The sequence below is a fragment of the Buteo buteo genome, chromosome 21 (assembly GCF_964188355.1).
Source record: "Buteo buteo chromosome 21, bButBut1.hap1.1, whole genome shotgun sequence".
In the NCBI taxonomy this organism is placed as follows: domain Eukaryota; kingdom Metazoa; phylum Chordata; class Aves; order Accipitriformes; family Accipitridae; genus Buteo; species Buteo buteo.
Genome location: NC_134191.1, coordinates 24,026,444 through 24,047,285, shown reverse-complemented (window position 1 = coordinate 24,047,285; position 20,842 = coordinate 24,026,444). Strand labels below are relative to the sequence as shown.

Sequence of the window (20,842 nt, the reverse complement as noted above, 5' to 3'; positions counted from 1 at the left end):
CACACACATGCACACACCCTATGTTTTAATATTGTCTTTGTCTTCAGCTCCAGCATAGCAACACTGGACGATGTTTAGTCATGACTGTAGTTTTGTTCCCATCTCCCTGGTTGACTGGAACACTGTTTCTTTGTGTGGTAGGACAATGCAGGAGGCAATGTCAACTTCCCCCCACCCAGATTTTCTGCAAAATTATTTTAGCAAGAACATCGCGTAGCTGGTTTGTGATTTACCATTTACTGGGATAAGGTTCCCAGAACCAGGTATTGCTGCCATCTTTATTCCAGGCTAGATAAATCTTTGTGAAAATAGCAGATTTTGTTACAATGTTTTCCTTTCCAGTGGAATTTTTTCCACGGGAGGATATCAGTGAGAAAGATGGGGAAGAATTAAACAGATGTAAGTGGCTGAATTTTAACATTTGGTGGGAAAAGGAATATTCTTTGACTAGATTTAGTTGCACTGAATAGACATGTTTTCTAGAAACTGCAGTGGTTGAATCATTTTCAGTTGCTACAGGATCATAAAAACATGTGAATATTTCCTTGTTTTAAACTATTTTCAATAAACTTGAGACCATTTGATTTAATATCCACCAATGTGGCCATTGCTGCATGGCCTCATGAACCACAAAGTTTAATACACACAGTATATGTGTAAAGTTCAATGGCATTGGTTCTCATTAGTATGCGTTCAGTGGGTAACACTTTCTTAAGCCTGCAACAGAGAGATGCAGGCTGGTATGGAATCCTTGATTGAGCTTCTTTATATTTTAAACAGTAGTTTTATAATAGCTTATATTCTACCTTCTTTTACAAAAAAAAATTTTAAGTTTTAAGTTATTAGAGATGTTGAGATTTTTCTTTTTATCCCGTTTACTTTTATAAAACCTCTGTGCTCAGGCATTTCCTAAACTAATTCAGACAACAGCAAAAAATCTTGAGAATACCTGTAAATATTTTTACAAAACTGTCTTTATAAAAAGTTATTTGGAAATAAATGCATTTGCATGCGTTAAGTCCTTTTGAATAATTTTATGATGTTTAAAAACTCTAGAGTGAAACAATCATAGAGGAGACATTAAAGAAATTTCCAGATTATATCAGCTAAACTAGTGAATTTTCCCACGGGTTAAATAATTATTGAAGAAACGGCATGTAATATCTAGTCAACTTCAGTAGGTCAAATCTGTTCTGGAGCTGTAATTAAACAGAATCGAGGCTATTATTTTTAAGTAAAATGAAAGATAGTAGAAGACTTCATGTTATTGAATGTGTTCTCATGAACATGTTGAGCAATTTGCCTTTGAATGACCCATAAAATGGAATGTACCAATTCATATGAACCCATCCAGTGTCCTGTCAAACAATTAGTATTTTCTAGTCTGGCTACTTTCCTTGCATTTTTTTCTCACTAAATTCCTGTCCCCATCAACAAAGTAAGTTTGCCCTCAAAGAACCACTCTTCTAGTTCTCACCTGCTCTGGAACATTGTAATCCAGACTTCTGGTTCTGTAAAATGTCAGTTGTATGTAGATCCCCACCAGACAGATCGATTTGTTTCCCCTGGATTTATTTAGACTGCACTTGGATTTTGTAGGTTCAATTTGAAAGTTACACAGTTGTGAGATCAGAGAAAAGCCCAGTGAGATCAGAGAAAAGCTCTTTACAGCTTTTCTTTTTACAGAGAAAAGCTGTAAAGAGTCAGGGCTAATGTGAAAAATTTGCTTATGTCCATTATAAAGAGAAAAATCTGCACAATATGTGTATGTATATTCTGTTTTGCAGAATTTCTTTCACAGTCTGTAGAGTATTTGTTCTGGATATTTTGAGTTGGACTCTGTCAGCTTTCAGCTGGTATCTGAAAATACTTTGTTTCCTAATATCTAAATCTTAATGTGAGTCTTCTGGAGTGTTGTATTACCAGACCTGTTTCAAATGATCCAGAAATTTTAATATTTAAGCTTTGCAGATATTTGTGGTGTATTTGTCATCTTCTGTAACAAATTGATCAGCTAGTGTTTGTTTGAATTTAGAGAACAGACATGCAGAAAAGACATTCAGCATTAAGAGAACAGCAAATTTCTGATTGTTCTACTTCATGAAATTTTGGCAGCTTAGAGGCTTAATAACCAAAAGTGAAGGGTAGTATCAAATGACGATTAATATTTGTCTGTGGGGGAGTGCATAAATCTGAGAGCTGTTTGAAGCAAAATAACTTTGTTTTGAGCAACTGGAGCATTCCTAGGCAGCAGAGCTTCCCTTTGAGTAAAGGGGGGTGGGGGAAGAGAGCTTGATTTTTTTATGTCCCTGATTCTCTGGGCATCTCCGTAGAGCATGTCACCAACATGCACAGGTGTCACAACAGTGCAGCAGAGCCTGAGAGCTCTGTATAATCACAGGTCTTCCATTTTCCCTCATTGGGATGGAATACTTGCTGAAGTGGTACCCAGAAATGCGTAAGAGGGCTGGGAAGAGAGATCTGGTTTGGCAGAGCCTTTAACATGGAAGTCTTCCTTATTCTTTGTATAAGCAACCCAGGAAATTTTCCCACCAACTTGCACGTGGAGACTACTTGATTTCCAGTATCAAGAAAGGGACCCAACGTGCAGGAGCTCCGTGTGCTGTTGTATTCTGTGAGCAATGAGGCCTTTAAGCCTCCCAGGAACTAGTTCAGCATCTATTCAGTTGCACAAAATCATGTTTTGTACACCTTGTATGTATTCCTTATATGTTCCCCACTTTTTAGTGTGGTGTGCACAGGGTATCGTGGAATTAGTATATGAACCACACTGTCTTAGTCTCATGATATTCTTGAACTCCAACAATGTACAAATCGCTAGTGTGAAGTTTTTGTGGATGGCTATTGAAGTGTTTCACCCTGGAGTCATGAAAGACTCGTGGCAAACAGTTTTCTTACTGCAGGCTTCCAATTTCTGTACTCCAGGTAAGTAGGCGGCTACCCTGATTTTCTGGGCAAGTGAAATATTTTTCAGGAATGTTCCTGGCATATCAGTGTAAGGGTGTAAGTAAATAACAGTAGTTCAATTTCTGTATTTTATGAAGGGTTAAAGATTATGTATCTAGACAAGTCAATTTGCCTGATTTCCACAATGCCAACACTTGAAATCAGTATACTAGTAAGTCTAGCAGACACTGACTTCATGCTGGCGTTATTTTATACAACACTCTCTGCCATCAGCGCATTGTTTTACTTCAGCCTCAGAGCTTCATGGATTGACAAGACAACCATCCCTAAAAAAGGAGGTGGTGTACTATATGATTTTCACTTTGCCCCTTTTTTTAGCAGCTGTTTTTGAAAGACTTGTAAGAGGCTTGTGTACATTACTGTGCCAGAGCTGCCTCTGCACAGCAAAACTCTAAATGACTATCAGAATCTTCAGCAAACTGCTCACTTACGGTGCCAGTGCTGAAGCTGCAGCACACCCAAAAATTCCTGCTCTTATTAGGCCTGGGAATTCTAAGTCAAAGGTTTCAGTAAATGCCTTTCTGAAAGAACTGGTTTTATATCCAGGGTGAGCGTGAGATGAAGCTTAATTTTCTTTGTTGTTTTCCTCTGGAAGACAAGTAAAAATGAAGAACATGTTGAGAGCGTGGTGCTTTTCATTTGCAAAGTCCTAATTAGCATTTTCCCTGCATGCAGTGCAGTATAATCAGTGTTGGTTGCTGTCAGAAAATTCATGCGTACATAGCTGCTACTCACTGAAAGCCCAGTATTTAGAAGTAAGTAATTAAGGTGACAAATAGCTCCCCTCCGGAAAGGGTATGATGGAGAGAAAGAAATTGCTTTGCAATGTGAATGGTCAAAGGATAAGTTTTCAGAAAAGTCTCATTTTGGGATCAAGTCTTTGGATGGTGTCTCTTGAGCTTAATTGTCTCAGTATGGCTTTCCCCTTCTCCTTCCTTGAGCCTGAGAATAGCTGTTCTTGGTCATGGGGTGAGGCATTCCTTGCTGCTGCTGCTTTTTTCTTCATCTTTTTTTTTTTTTTTTTTTTTAAAGGAATCTGAAGAAATTCAGACAGGAGAATGTTCCAATAGGGAAAACTCAAGCATAACTTTTTTTGCTATCTCTTTGCTCTTGGAAATAAAGGGGAAAAGGTTTCCATGTTATCCTCTCGGCAGTATACCATAGAGCCTTTGTAATGGACCAGCCCAACCCAAGCCAGGAGGCAGCACCAGGGAGACTGGGGAAGGCTGCAGCTTGCCAGCAGGCACTGGGTCTCAAGGGCCTTTCATTCAGTTCTGCTTTAGCTAAAACTATCCCTGGAAAACAGGGGCTGATATTAGGGATGAAAAGCTGGGGTAGAAGATTTTGATTTGAAAACCTAAATATCCTTAGCTAGCACGATGGCATCATTGTCTTGAAAATTGCCAAGCTAATGAAGCCCAAGGGAATATGAGGTCAGGAAGAAGAATAGGCTTGAACTTTCACAGTATTTAATATTGTTAGGGGGCTTGCTTCTCAAAAGTAAGAAATGGTATTTTCTTAGGAATCACTGCAACAGTACCAGCTCTGATGCTGGTCTGAAAGAAATCACAGTGAGTAAATGCAGGCATCACAGGCAATTGATTGTTTTAAAGAGAATATTTAAAAGAAATTATTTTTTAAAAGGCCTAAATCAAATGCACGTCACGTTTGTGGTTTTTCATGCAAGTTGCTTTCCTCATGATCTGTTTATTTCTACCACTCACCCTGTACTGTACAATGTATTTTTAGGGAAATACCAGGCAAAGTGCAACAGGACCGTTTTGGAATGTTGTCTGGGCATAATTTACCTGTTTCTTTACTTCACTAAAGAAAGTGCCGGTTCTTACTCAAATATATTTATAATTTAATTTCAAGTAAACTTGCACAAACCAGTTTTCTAAGAAGTTGCAAGGCACTTATGCAACCAAAAAGTGACAATAAGACCAGAAACCGAAGGGATCCCTAAATATAGCTTATTATCCAGGTACTTGGGGAACTAGATGTGTCTACATGGGCAAGAGCCTCATGTTAAGCTTTAGGGGTTTGGTTTTCTTTTCATATTTTTTAAGCAGTGTTAAAATTTATTTTTATTTTAAAAAGCCCAACAAAGCACCAACAACAACAATCCCACAACACCTGTCCAGGTGTTTAACAACAAAAACTTAAAAAAATTAAAAAAAAAAAAAAAGAATTGCTGTTGAAGTCCTCCCTTGTGCCAGTAGCGTTCCCTGCAAAATAGCAGTGCTGCGCTATGACCTCCTGCCCGGAGAATCCTGCGGGGCTGGGGGAGCTCCTTAAACGTAAACGCGCGCGTTGGCGTCGAGGGGAAAGAAGCGGGGGGAGCGGCGGCGGAACGGGGCCGGCGTCTTCCCCGGGAGGCAGAGGCGCAGCGCGGACTCCTGTCTCCCCAGAGGAAAAGCGCTCAGCCTTCATCCCGCCCAGCCCCAGGTTTTGGGCAGCAAAGCGCTGCTCGCCTTGCCCTCCCCTCGGCAGCAGCCCGCCGCTCCTTCGCGCTCCCCGCGCCACCAGGGCGGCGCTGCCTCCCGCGCTACCTCGGAGGGGCTGCCGGGGGCCGGCCGGGCCCGGGCCCCCGCTCCGCCCGGAGCCCCCGAGCCCGAGCCCCCGCTCCGCCCGGAGCCCGCCGCCGCCGCCGAGCCCCGGCCCGAGCCCTTCCTGCCCCGGGGGCCAATGGCGGCGGCGGCGGCCGCTCCCCGCCGGCTGCCCGCCCGCCCGTCCCCGCTGCCCCGGCAACGGCGGCAGCCGGCCGGGGCGGCGTCATCGGCCGGGCTGCGGCGGGGGGCTGCCCCGCTGCGCACCATGTGGCTCCGGTGATTAGTTTTTTCTTCACACAGACCTAGCTGGCGAAGTGTGGTGGGAATAAGATAAGCGTAATTTGGGTCGTGAGTGGGGAGGGCCTGCACTTCTGCCTGGCGGGGCTTGGCGGGGGGGGGTGGGTGGTGTTTCTTTTTCTTTTTTTTTTTTTTTTTCCTCCCCTCTCATAAGGAGCCCACAGTTTTCATAGGTGCGGGCAGACAATGGAGCTGATGTGATTTACACAGGAGGAGCTGATTAACAGAGTTGTGTGCTGCTCTATTTAAAAAAAAAAAAAAATAGAAAAAGGGGAAAAGCCTGCAGTTCCCGTGTGATGGGATCATAGCACTGCTGTGATTATAGGGCAGTTATTGTCAGATCTGATTGAGATAATTGCTTGTATTTTCCAAAGTTCCGTGAGCTTCAAGGATGCTTTCCAAAGGTCCTTCAAAAACCTTAACCGGAATATATACACGTTGCTTGACCAGAGGGCTTTTAGAATGGCCTAAAATAGCCGAAAGGAGAAGTGGGATTTCTGTGTAATAACAGTTATCCCAGTAGCACTGGGGACCTTTGGAAAGATAAACTGCAATCAGGATCAAAGAGCGCACATGAATTTGTATCCTTTGTGCGACTGCCTCTTTGTATTAAAGTAGGATACTGTAACTGTGCAGGTGCTGTGCCATGTGCATGACTAGCTGCATATATTGGTAGCAATTAGAAACACGCTGCAGCAATAAGGAGAGGAGTGTGTTGGACTGGATTTGAGTCATTCAAATCATAACAAAAAGAAGTCTTGTGTTGCTAAAACCTAGCTGCACACTACAGTTGCTGCAGTAGAAGTATTTGAAAATGCTGAAGTTAAAGGCCTTCTGCTTGGATTACTGGCAGTTTTTATGTCTCCAGCCTCTTCACGGTTTCTATAAAAGGTAAGAAAACATTAACTCTGAAATGCTCTTCAGAACTGGGTGGCTGCACATGATGCCACCAGTGCTTTTACTTGCTATTCTACTCCATTGCTGAAAGGCAAATATGCAGGGGAAAAGGGAGTGGTAGAGAATTAATGAGAACTTGTGACAAAGATTGTAAAGCTGCTTTTTTATTGCATTAACTATCAGCCACTTTTGTCTCTGTGCATGCAGATGTGAAAGGTGATGATGCTGTTTGGTTTTAACATTTACTTTGTCACATCATCTCAGCTAAGACTCAATTAGTACTTTTTCTTCTCTGATATCTTATCCTTAGGCACGGTAGCATGTGTTGTGTAGTGTACAGACTGTAAATAGCACTAGGAGATTAATTGAAATGTCATGGAAATTTATGTAGTGCAGAGAAGATCCTTTTTTCCCAGAGATATTTAGTAATATAATAGTTCATCTTTCATCTTCCTTCCAGCTCAAAGTGCACATCACAGTCATTCAGAGCATTGGGCACTTCACTTAGGCAGGTCTGACACACAGCTTAAATGATTGATGGTGAATAGTGATCATAAAGAATAGGACTGGGTGTCAGATGCATTGAGCTTGCCTATTTAATGGAACAGCAAAATAAGCAATTCCATTTAACATGTCCCTGAACTTACCCTGATGCTTTTAATCTAAACTTCTGTTTTCTTGCTCTTGATGTACACTACTAAGCAGAGGGAATTATGTGTATTTGAATTTTCTGGGGAAAAAGTGGGGATCATGTCATTGTTAACAAAAACCATGCAGTTCTTTAAAATGGGATTCCGTTCTTGTTATGTACACTTTCTGGTCTGACTACCTATTGTCAGCCTACAGAAAGTGCTTTGTACTAAATGCTAATTGCAGTTGAATTTTTCATGCAGTGACTGAAGGCTGGAAAAGGGAACTGTTCCAATCTTTTTCAAGGTTTAAGGGGTGCCCCGCACTTTCTGGCATTGAGTAATATAGGACCCTCATCTGTGACCACTGGCTTGTGAAGTTTCAAAAGATAGCTTTATTCTCCTCTTCTTGCAGCTTTTCACAGATTTCATTTCTAAGCCAAAAAATTTCCAACCTATTCCCAGCCCATTGTAATGTCTTCCTTGCTGAGAAACCATATAAAATAATAGAAATGTAGCCAGACTGTTTTGACACAAATAAATGCAGCTAAACTAAAGCTTTATGTCTTGGATTCCTGGCAAAATCCCAGCTTTGTTGTAAATGAATTACTGTAGAGTTATTCTACATCTCCTAACCTCTGTAATAGCTAAGGACTGTCCATTTATTTCCTTCCAGATAGTTAATTTATTTGTCACCAAAACCTAGATGTACTTGAGTCCTCCTTCTGGAGCGTGTTTGTATGAACAGAAGTAAAAAGAGGACTTAAGCACTTAGAAGCGCTTTGCTCTCATCATTTTGAGAAAAGGAAAATTGAAGGAAAGTTGCAACTTTCTCACATTTTAAACAAAATAATTTCTTGATTAAAGCACAGTGATAAACAAGCATGAAAAGCAAATGGTCCAGATAAATGCAAGGAAGTTCATATTAAAAAGGAAAAAAAACCAACCACCAAAAACCAAACAAACTTTCTTGAGACTTACTTTCAATTACTTTTTATTAGTAATTGTAGATTGTTTAAAATGCTCTTGGAAAAGAGCCAAGGGGATGTGGGGAAGAGTTTTATGTGTACCTGGGTATATATCTTACTTTTATGTATAAAATGAGATAACCAAAACAGGACTTGAGTAGCATTTCTATTACATGGGTCTTACTGCATGGATTTTCAGTATTAGCGCTAGGGTTATTGCCTGCCCTCTGTTACACCTTGATGGTGCAGGGGAAGATGTGTCAGTGAATGTAGGCAGGAGCAAACATCAGACATCCCTGTATGATATTCCCTTGTGCCACCGCTATTACCTGGTGACCAGCCATGGCTTCAGGTGAAGAGGTGCAGTAACAAGTCGTGGGGGAAGCAGTGCCAAACCCCTAAGCCTTCCCCCTGCACAGGTAGTGCTATGACAGCAGATGACTTCTCAGAGCAGACATAGGGATGCTGTGGAATAGCTGCCCACCTCCCACTTAAGCCGTGTGTTCCTGATCCTGTGGGGTGACTCAGAGACTCGTTGCTTGGCCATGAGAGCTCTGCTCATCGCTCCTCGTGCACTCACCCTCCCCAGCAGCGCTTAGCAAGCCGTACATGACAAGAAATGTCACTGTTCTCTTTCCTTTTGTGGAGTGTCAGAGCAGAGCGTGACTTCATTTTCAGTTGCAGTCAGTGCTCAAAACTGTGGTAAACGTTTCTTGTTGCTTCAGAAGCTCTGTGGCTCGCTGCTCTACATTCATAAATCAAGCTGGTTTGTTTAGCTTTTATTACTCAGGGAGGTCTTGTGGGATCATGTCTGTTGCCTGACATGGACAAGTCCGACTTATGGTATAATTCTGTCTTCCCCTGGGAGCCGCTTGCACAGAACTGTGCATCTATGTTGAAATCCACGGACTTCAAGAGAAGTCCATGCAGGGTGTGTTAGGTCTTGCAACTTTCTTGCATAGCAGTGTTCGCTGCTTGGGCTGGTTGTGTGCACTCACAACATGTACGCCCTCAACATATGGAGCTGCGTGGCAGGATGGGCCTGGCACACTATGTTGCTGTTTGGGAAATGTGTTTCTTCCTCAAACTCTTGAGAACAAGACTATACCCAGAGGCTCAGGCAGACTGTGGTGGTGGCCTGTCTCTGCTGTCTGAGCTGTGGGACTGGGAGCAGGACTGGAGGACAGGGCAAATGAACCAGTCCCCCTCGCTGCCTGTAGCTGTAGTGCTAGTTGGGGCACTGCAAGAAACTAGTGTTTCTGGATAATGGGACAGAGTAAAACTAGGACAATTTTTGCCTTCTAAGGTGCTAGTTTTCAAATATATTCAGGTATACAAGGTAAAAATCCAAGTCCAAAACTCTTTATAGCAAGCTGTGCATGTGACATTCCTGAAGAAAAGCCCAGCTAAGGGCAGACACCCAACCTAGAGTAGAGGGCTTCTGTAGAGTTTGCAGTCCTTTGTGAAAATTGATTCAGTGAAGTATATTTCCTCAACACAGCAAGGCAAAGGGGGAAATAAGACAAAATAAACAAACTGTGCTTTTAGTCTGTTTCTTAAATTTGGCAGTGGCTTCAATAGCTAGGACTTTGCCCATCACATGTATATTCACAAAACAAAGTTACTGGAAGGTAATGATGCTGATGCCTCCAATAGTGTGTATGTAAACTAACATCCTGCTTTTATCCATGTTGTAGCAGATTGTATACAGCAAATGGGGGGATTGGGGTAGAAACTTGGTCCAAAAAATGTTTGGTAATTCAATAATTTACAGAAGTCAAATTTCAATTCTCTGTTGCCATTAACACGGAGCGCATCTTGGTCAGTGCTAGATAACCCCTCAGTTTAGTGCTGGCTTTTGGTATCCTTTGAATACAAATACTAGAAGCGTAGAGATGTATTTCTGTAACAGATTAAAGTGTAAGATGAGCAAATCGCTGTAGGGTTTCTGTGGGATTTTGAGGATGAACGTGTCATGCTTTACTCAATGGATTATTATGAAATCATGTGACTTCAGGTTTAGCATGTGAAAGTGAAGATTTTCTTTAGCCAGTGGGTGCATCGTGCTGTGCTTCTGCCAGCTGGTGTGTAATAGCCCAAGCGAGAAATTGTTACCATTAACATTGCATTAAAGATAAAGCATAAGGTGAGAAAATTTGTGACTGGCAGTGAAGGCAACTATAATCTGTAGTTTGGGGGGGATTTTTTCTTCCAGAATGTCTTCTCTCTTCTTGCCAAGATAAGAGCATTTTAAAAAACATAAAGTGCCGAGTTTGTAAAGGCTACTTTAATGGAATCCAGTTGCCGGAAGACCAAAATGATTTTAAAATTATTTCTTCTCATTTTTCATTTTTCTTTCATCAGTTTCATCTTTCTAAAGGAGGTATGAGTCTGTTACAGAGCAATTAGGGCCATTTCTAACAAGCATCTGATTCTAGCCACCCCAGTGGAATAAGATAAGTGAGAGATGATGGTTTTTTTGAAGCAGGGATTAGTTGAAGTTGTTTCTGCTAGTCTCCTGTTGGGACTAGCAGTTCCAACATTGTGATTCAGGATAGATTGAATCATGTGCTTAAGCCCATCTCGGGGCAAGAATAGGTCTGTGTTTTTGTATATGATTCAGTCCCATTAGGATGTTTCAGTGATGATTATAAATGAAAATGCTTTCATGAATTTGCTTGGTAGGAGCAGCTTATTGCTGCCATACTAGACTATCACAAAGTAACTGAGTGTCAGAAGCTACTTAAAGCCACTCTAATATTGCATGCTGCAGGGCACCTGCAGCTCTGTGCTCATCCTCGTTCCCACTCTGTTATCCACGACAAATTCATAGCTTTTGAAGCCATTAAAGGAATTGCCAGTCTTAATGTAGATGCAATTTCAAAGACAGCACATGTGCTTTAAATTATCTATGTCAGGTTTGTCCTCTAGGTTAACTCTTTGTTAAAAAGAATGTGCTTTGGTGGTCTTTGTTCCTCATTTCTGGTGTTAAGAGTATGGACTCTGCTTCTAGGATTATGTGAGGTGGGTTCAGATGTGCCAGGTAATGTGCTTGCTAATAGTCACAGAGCAGTACTGCTGTTTCCTTTAAGTAAAATGCAGCATAAAAAAAATGTGAAGAACTCAATGGTCATGTGTTACTACATAGTTAAAGGGAAGGCTATTGTTACACTCATTATTTAAAAACAGATTTAACAAAGGAAAAAAAGTATGTTATATACCATCCTGTAATCCTGTATTCCTGGAAACAGTAGCTGTAGACTAGTTGCAAATCTCAGTAACGGTGAGCAGGGCGAAAAAAATCCTTAGGTTCTAGTTCATGAGAGCAGGGAACTTCTTTTGCACACTTAGAGACAGTGATGTCAGTTGGTTTGCTTTTCTTCTTGCTGTCATTTAAATTATGAGCTCCTTTGCAATATCTTGAAAAAAAACAATAGCAAAGTCGGTGGGAAAAATTACTGAAGCTTTGTCTTGAACTTGCATTTAGAGTTCACCATATATGTTGTTAGAAACAAATAGTTTGCTTTCACTTGACAGTGACTTCATCCAGACCAGGGCTGAGTCATATGCCTATAGTACAGCTCTCTCTCTGGAGATTCATGTTGGCAATGTTTGTGCAATTGCAGAGCAGCTGAGAGCATAAAACTCTCTCCTCCTCCTTATCCCCCCAAATCCACCACTCTCTTGAAGTACAGCCTGCAAACAGTGCAGATTGCAGTATTCCCACATTCAGCATAAAAGTGATTAAGAGAAAACCCTCAAATAAATATACAAAATAGTAAAATGCCTTAAAAACAGAGGACTTGTCTACACGCAGGGAAGTAAAGTGATTTCAAGCTGAAAAATTTAAATTAAAATACCCCAAATACCTGTTAATCTGGTTGAATCCTTCATTGTAATGTAATTAATGCTATTTTGTATCTAAAAGAGAATCTCCATGCATGTGTTCAAAATGTGTTGTTCATATGCCTTAAATTCATATTTCTGGTTTGTCTTAACTTTCCGGGCTCTCTTTCTTCTTACCTGGTGGATACACATCTTACAGGACCCCTTAACTTTCCATCCCGTGATTTCACCGGGGTGTGCTGTGGGGCTTGGGTATTGCTGAGCAAAAATCCTGCATGAATATGTAAGGCTGTGTGATTTGTCTACCCTTACCACTGCTGTAACTGATAAACCGGGTTTCAGACTGGAGACAGTTCTTTGTGTATATGCCTTTCTTTTTTTCTGCCTCTCTGCAGTCTTCAGTAAGTCAAGTCTCTAGCCTTTCTGAAACCTTCCTTTTCTTCACCTCCTTCCCTCTCACCCAAGGAACCATCGGTGAGTCCTCAGGTTCTCTGTTCTCCACACTTGTACAGATTTTAGCCTTCTATAAACAGAGCTTCAAAGATTCCTGTTAGGGTTTTGAAGAACTGGGGTATCTGTGCTGGGACTCTCACATGCGTAGCTGGTGGTGCTTGCCCTTTCGCTGTGCCCCTAGAGTGCACGTTGTTTGCCAGGCTTTTCTTTCCTTATCTGGTCTCTACTGTACTTTGATGCAACTGATAGGCAGACCCTAGAGCAGTCACATTTTAATTGTGCGTTTGGCTACGTGCCCTGCAGAGGGGGATTGGAAGCTCTCTGAGTTTCCTTTGATAGTCTTCCAAGATTAAGTCACAGAAAAGGGAGTCTGGGAGCGTGGTTGGAGGCCTGGAGACATACAAGGAGTCTGTCAGAAGCTGCAGCTGGAAGGGTGCTGGAGGGGCCTCTTCGAAACAACACTAACTTGCCAGATTGTTGGGGATGCCCTTTATCAAAATGCCAAAATCATGCTGACCTTGTTCTGCAGAAAGACTGGTACGTGGATGTCACTGCTATAAACTCCCAGGAAAGGTTGAGTTTTGTGTACTCTTGGGAATGTTTGTGAAAAATCAGAAAAGGAAGTTTAAAAGGGAAGAAAAGAAAATACAGGGAAGGCTAAGGAGAAAGTGTGGTGGAAATATTTAATTTAAACCCCTTCTTCCATCTACTAAAAATGTTGACTTGTTACAAGTTGAAGGTTTAAAGATACCCTAAATTGTCTAAAAAGCCAGAATGCTTTTCAATCTAAAAATTTACAACTCATCTATTTGTAAGACTCCTTTCAATCCTTAATTGGTAATAGCTGTTGTATAAAGGGAGTGCTACCTAAGTTAAAAATAGGTCTGGAACTGTCCTGACAACCAAAAACATACTAGCTCTAACACTCACATTTTCCTTTTGTCAAATGACCTATAAATATAATCTACATAATAGTAGAAATGCTGTTAAATTCTGTTTTGTGATCATTTTGAATTGGTAGAAACTTCAGGAAAATAAGCAAATTGCTGCCTTCACTCTTGAAGGCTGCAGTATACTCATTTCCCTTTTCATAGGAATGTTATGCTAACCTAATTAAGGATAAGCCTGTGCACAGTTAAGGTACTAAGATTATCTTAGCTGCAAATGTGTCATGTGTCAAGTGATGCATGCATCTGGAGCACATGACTTTATCAAAAGCAAATCAGATAAGGTGTCCTGGGTGTGCAGTTTCTCTGAGCCACTTCATAGGAACTTCCGTGACAGGGGCTTGACACTCACCTCCTCTCCCTGGCTGAACCAGCAGAGCACTTTGCTTATCATGCAGGCTTTTATGCCAAATATGAATGAATCTCAGGAGGGGGGAGAGTAATAGAATGTAAGACTCCAAATTAAGCGTTGCCTTTCCATCAATATAATTTAAAAGTAATATACTACCTACAACTTGTAAAGGAATCTTAGCTCTAGCATTTTTAAATAGTTAGAATGATTTATGTCCCCTGTAATATCTTTGCCTGCAGCAGCTTTGTTTCTGATATAAAATATAGAAAATAGATTAAAATCCTCCAGTTCTTTTCTGTCCATTACCTCCCTACCTTCCCCCTGACTTTTTTTTTCTTTTGTTGTTTTTTTTTTTTTTTTTTTTTTTAAGAATCCTTTAGTACTCTCCATCACAGAGTGTGCTAGTAGTTGCTCTGGGTTCTCGTAGCAATCAAAACCGTTGGGAGAATCCTACTGTTGTACGTGCTTGGTAGTGATCAAGCTGAGGGCTCTGACAAACAACTTCTGGTGAATTTTGTTCCAGCGTTTTTGAGATATTGATTCTTCCAATTGTTTTTACTCCCCTGCAAGAGCTCACTGCTTCTGTGTACAGCCTGCAAAACAAAAGATGTGTGTGTCTCAGATGTTTCAGGTCGTCTTGGTGCAAACTCACCTGCATCAGCAGTTTCAGCCAGTGCTCTAGACTGCAGATCCGGAGTAGCTCAGCAGCAGACAGTCCGTTATGCTGACTTTGCAATAAGCAGCAATAACGCCTCAGCGAGGCAGGAATGGTTAAGAATGAATGCATCTTCAGTTGCCTCAACTATTTGCTCAGTTCTCGTAAGCCACTTGAGAGTGCCAGTATCATTATCGTCTTTGAATTAGTGATTGCGGCTGTTTAAAGATTTCTTCCTAAAAAAGTTGAGGAACGTTTTATAAAGTTGAGAATTGCTTTTCCTGTTTTATGGACAGTGAAATGCAGCTCCAAGAGACCTGGTCTGTCCACTCAATGTAGAAATGTGGAAATAAACTGGGGGAAAACTGAAGAACAATGTGACCTTCTCATGCAGGGGGCAGCACTTGATAATTGTTCCTATTAATACGTAATACGTCCACTGAAAATAAAACAGTCACTCAGTGTCCTAGGGAGACATAATGATGCTGGGTTTGGAAAAGCCAGTGTACTGAAGTGGGAAGAAATTTTGGAAGGAGGCAGAACTTCTTCCTGCACCTTCCTGTTACAAGTTGGCAGGATGAAGGCAGCCTGTAGTATGTGAACCGTTAGCAGGGCACTGCTGTGGATCCAGACGTAGCGGTGCTGACATGGCTACTGAGAATGAGAGCTGTGCTGTAGATGCTTGCAAGCAGGGCATATCTAATAAAGATTCCAGGGAGTATTATGGGAGGAAAAAAAGATGAGCAAACTAAGTATATCTGTCTGGGGAGTTCTGCCTCATACAGAGCATGGTCCCATACACGGTGTGACTGGGTGGACGCAGTGATGTCCCATGAATGGAATCTGTTGTTTTATTTCAAGGGGAAGAGATAACTGAAGTTTTCATTGCCACACCCAAAGAGGAATAATAAACCAGCCAGGCAGCAACTGTCTCCAAACAGCCCTTGTTACCAACCCACAGTCTCCACGTTGGCTAGGATTTCTTGGCCAAACATGTGAGTGTGGGAGAAGATTGTCACTGGAATCATTACAATAGATTATGATTGATGTACAAAATGGAAAATCCATGTCAAAGACAGACGTGGTGCCAAAAGGCCCCTGCAGTGCTGGGGCTCATCTTGACTTGTCATACAGTGAAAGCAAACAAGGCTTCAAAAAAGTGAAATCATTTGATATGCTAATCTGTGCCTTGTTTCAGGCATAGTAATGTCACTGTGAACAAAGGAGAAGAAAGTAAACAGCTAAGACAAAAGGGACTTACTGTCTTACTGCTGCTGGAAAAGTTCCTCTATTCCCGAATAAGGTTTTTCTTAATGGTAAGAAATAGTTGATCAGTCAGTTTCCTCTTTGATATCCATTCTGTTACCTCCTTGGTAATCATATTACAAAGGAGCTGTTTTCAGAAAAGGCAGCCCTTCATGAGAGACAGAATTAGCCATAGGTTTTGATTCATCACGAGTTCTTCACATCTGTGTAGGTACAGAAATCACCAGCTATTAGCTGAGGCTATTAGCACCCACACTTGGTCACATCTAGCATTGTTCTCCCTGCCCTCCTGAAGCTTTACAAGATGCTCTTAGGTTTAAGCATAACTCTCAAATACCATTTCAAGGAGCATTTTACAGCAATCTGTTCTTCATATTTACACCAGAATAAATAGCATTTATTTACATCTGAGATTTAATCATAGAACTGAAATATTAGTCATGTTAACTCATTATGTGATTTACATAGTATTCAGCATTTTCTGGATGTATATTATTTTGTCTTTACAGGTAGTCTGTCAGTTCTATATTCCAAATTTGGGCCTGCCATTCCTGGCAGAATTAATGCTTTCTTAGTGGGGGGCTACCTTGATTTGTCCAGGTCTCTTTGGGAGTTAGTGGACAAACTCAGCTCATCAGGACAGGAGCTGAGATACTCTCTACACTATTTTATAAATAGTCTCCTTTCCATGGGAAATGCTGCAGCAATGATTTAAAAAACAAAACAAAACAAAAAAACAACCCACATACAAACCATCCCACAGTATCTCACTTCTGTCCTATGATGCTGTCACATGTTACTTTAATCCATTTGGCCACTGGTTGTGCACAAATTTTAGAAACATGGAAGAAGGTAATTAAAATACTGTTCTCTTGTAGATCTCATCCATCTTAATCTACCTTTAGAGACAGATAAAAATACTATTCCTGAAGATGCTGGTAATATCAAAATATTCCAACTGAAGGAGAATCAAGGAATGTATAATCTAAATACGTCAGCTACACTGAAGCCTCCAGTGTAGGCTCAAAGAGATGTAGTTGACACAACTGAGCATGCTGTTTGATACCTTTATACTATACAGAAAATAAACTACTAGTTTTATACTCTGTATATAATGGGCTTATTTATGCTAAATGAAATACTTCAAGTGTATACCATACAAAAAATCAGAAAATCTATCTTGTAGGCACTTCATCTCTCAAATTTGCAAGTTAAGGTGATGGACAGGGTTCAGCTGGTCTGCCTGAACTTACGTAGCTTTTTCCACCATTGAAATGTATTTCAATGATTGTGTTAAGAACAGATGTATGTTTACTAATGTAATTTTTCTTCATTGAGCCTACCGATTTAAAATGTACAATATGCTGTGGAACTTCTGACTTTTTTTATGAGCCATCAATAGCTTGGTCCGGGAATAGTTGTCAGAAAACCCCTGAAACAGAATGTACTCAGAATAGTAGTAACAGTCACAAGATCCTAGATAAAATGGCCTTACACAAAATGGAGTTGTGCAACAGAAAACAGACATTTAATCATAAAAGCATACTATTCGATGAAAAAGTAGCATGAACTTAGTTTCTTGATTAATGAAGTTTTATAATATAAACATGTATCTAATGTCTTTGATCCAGAAGAGCCCCTGATAATCGTGCTGTTGACCTCATTGTAGAAAAGAGAGTGTGGTCTCAGTGGGCTGAGTGAAGGCTTAGGAAGTTTTAATCTGTCATAGCAACAACACTAACTTTCAGGGTGGTCTTGGAGAAACCAGGGCAGAATTTAGAGGGCTTGTCCTTCAGTTAAAAAGATTAATAATAATTGCAACAACAATAATAATACTTTTCTCTAAGGTTGATTCCGTATGTGTGTGTATTGAGGCTTAAGTTCTATTCAAACTTTTGGCAATAAATGCTGTGTGTTTAAACTTGGTCAGCACAGCAAGAGGATTCCATATGCATAATGAATAAGTTGGGGTTTGGTTTTGGTTTTTTTGTTTTGAGTTTGTTTTGTTTTGTTTTATCAGGTCTTGCCATTTTTTTGGATGTAATTTATAGGCTAAGTGTCATAGCTGGTATTCAGTATTGAAAGTCATAACTTTGTATGTGTTCAAATACGGCTTTGGAAAATGACTCATTACTTCTTTTGGCACTAAAAAGTTTATTACAGTATGCAAGAAATTTTGCAAACAGTTGAGAGTTTATTCAGCCTAAACCATTTGATTTAGTGTGTATTTGGGAAGCATTTACAGTTCTCGTAAGTGAGGTTACTGGACTGGTTTTTTTGAACTGAAATGAATTAGAATAACTTTTCGCAGGTGCTGCATAGATAGGTTTCTCTTACTTGACAACTTGGAGCAATATTATATGTAGCTTTCTGAACAGCCTCTAATAATCTCTTCTGGCTTGCAAATAATGTAAACAACAAGTCTTGTAAATCATGAAGAAAGAAGTAACCCGAGACTTCAGATGAGAAAGCTGGCTTCTCTGAGTTCATTTGAGTGGAGGTCGGAGGAATCACTTGGAAATCGTGAATCAGTGCTTGGCTGCTGCATGAACCTTGGACTTAGTCGTGAGCTGCTAAACTTACTTGTTCCTTGAGTTACTTGGAATCTTTTTCACTTTGCAAACACTTCAGAGAAGGTCATGAAGGGAGATGGCAGTGCAATGTGGAATCTGATGTGGAAATACTGCATTTCTGTCAGGACAATCAGGTATGGTAAGAATATATAAAACTTTATTTTGTGGTAAGTCTGAAAACTGCCTGTGTTAAAGATCGTCTGCCCTACTGCTTGTATTCTTTCCCTCTGCATGGTTAACTCTAAGTAGTCTGAGATTATTATTAGGCTAGATTCTTACTTGTCCTTATACTAAAGCTGTGAAAAAAAAAATACAGGATTATTGCAAAAAATCTTCAAGGAAAGTGGAGTTTTCATGATTTCAGAGTCTTGGAAGTACCTCTGTGTCATTTACAAGCAGGCAAAAGTTGGAATATGAAAGAAACCTTATTTTCATGACTACTTGCTTATCATAATTTTCTATTTATTTTCTCTTCCAAATGCAGAGATACAGCATGTGTTCTTAGCAGACCACAAGCATCATTTGCTCAGACAAAGCGGAAGGGGGGCAGAAAAGAAGGTGGCTTTTATGGCAGAATAGAACTCTGAAGTTTCAAATGTCTCTAAGCTAGTGTAGTGCTACAATCTTACCTGTGCGTGTTATGTGAAAATGCAGCTGACTTAAATAAGATGACAGGCTGTGGCTGCTGTGCATCGCTGGGCACATTCTTTGAGTGGTTCGTGTTTGACATGCTGCATGCTCCCTGCCAAGAGCAGTTGCTGTGGATTCCAGCAGAGTTTATTCCAGGAATGGAGCTATTAAGCGAGACGCTTGGTGATTGTGCGTTCTCACAGCAATTTTATATATTTAAAAATAGCTAGCCATCTTTGTGCTATAGTTTCTTCATGTTACATGGTTATATGATTTGAATGGTACATTTTGTCATACAAGCCTCCCTTGAGAAATCACATAATCTAAATAATTACTGCATTTCACACTGCATAATTATTCTGTGCTGAGGAAAGAGTTTAGAGAGCCTGAATTCTTGCATGAACTTTCATTACAACCAGAATGAGACTGTGGAGGGTCCTGTTTCAGGGTCCTGAAATAAAGCTAAAAAGTCCCTTAGTTCCCAGCAGACAGTGAGTCAATATAATAGAAACTGAAATAATCCCTGAGAGAGGATTTGATTAAGATGCAAGTCATTTTATTTATGGTCTGAGTTTAGAACCAGAAGCAGAGGGACTGCCTGAAACAAACTGGACCAGTGCTTAAATCCAGAGAAAAAGTCTTTACAGCATAGATGTTCATCCCAACCTCCATACTGCTGGAAATGTCCCAGAAAAGTCCTGTGCAAAACTCTGAAGTTATAAAGGTGTATGTTCCTACTGAGACTAAGCTTCACAGGTTCCTGGGAGCACTTGGGTGTGGCTATTTTTCTGAAGTTTAACATGCAAGTTGTGCTCACATGTAAACATCCACTTCTTTCTTTTATCAGTGACCTTACTACTGTTCAGAATATGTAGGTTGAATGCTAGTGTAATGCAAAGTAATATTGCTCTTTGTTACAGTACTATGAGTATTTTCAATTAATGTGTTTGGTTGTTTTAACAGATCCTATTTTCTTTGGCAGTGACACCAATGAGTTTGAGAGCATTAAAAAAAAAGAATTTTTCCTTTGTGGAAAAAGATCTCTACCACCTTAATTTGCTTTTCTGATATCCTTCAGAAATCCTGAAACTCTCCCTGTGTTTTGGAAGGCTTCAGTAACCATTCTGGCTCATGTTTTTATCCATCACGTATGAGGCTCTACCAGTCCTTCTGCCTCTCTGCCTCCTTCCCTGTCTAGAAGACTGTGAAGCCCAGGCAGCCCCTGCTGGAGATTTCAGTCAGCCTCAAAGTGTTTTATACCAGTAGAGTGAGTTTGCTTTTCCCCTCTGCGTGTAAGCTGCTCTGGTAAAAGCATTTCTACGCGCTCTCAGTGCCGCTGCACTGAACAGCAGTGTATTGCATTGACTACACTGGACCAGTTGTACTACAGCTCCTTACGTATGCGCAAGGCCTGAATGAGGGGTTTTATGCCTTGCTGAGAAAACAGTCCCACTCCAAAAGGAAAATTATTATTAACTGGGTTTTAGGGTTGGTCTTGTTTCCATTGAACTCCAGCAGCTTTAAAAGAAATATTTGACTGAGTCTTTGTTGTCTGTTTTAATTAGACTGTATGGCTTGGGGGTAGAGAGATCGTCCACATCCATGTATATGTGTTTAAGTTTGTGACTAGACCTTAAAATCATAGAGTCATGCCTGTTAGCAAGGTGAGATACATATGTAGTACTAGAATAAAATGCAGTGGTTTGCTTTTTGCATAGGGGAGCTTTAGGTAATGCTGGAATAAGCTTAGGAGAGAGCAGGATGGTGTAATGTGGTGTTGTGGTTTAAC

General features: G+C 40.6%; 1 protein-coding gene across 8 annotated transcripts in view; it reads left to right on the top strand.

The window, feature by feature from the left end:
• The window catches only part of IQSEC1 (IQ motif and Sec7 domain ArfGEF 1), a 356,171-nt gene that overhangs the window by 194,985 nt on the left and 140,344 nt on the right, over positions 1-20,842 (top strand). The window contains exon 1 of one of the 8 annotated variants that reach the window (XM_075053242.1): positions 5,977-6,728. The exons of 6 other annotated variants lie outside the window; for them this stretch is intronic. In XM_075053242.1, coding sequence (XP_074909343.1) covers positions 6,652-6,728 — 77 coding nt within the window. In that variant the 5' untranslated portion in view covers positions 5,977-6,651. Of the gene's footprint in view, positions 1-5,976; positions 6,729-18,345; positions 18,558-20,842 lie in introns of those variants that run through there. One more of the 8 variants, XM_075053243.1, reaches the window with a different exon arrangement.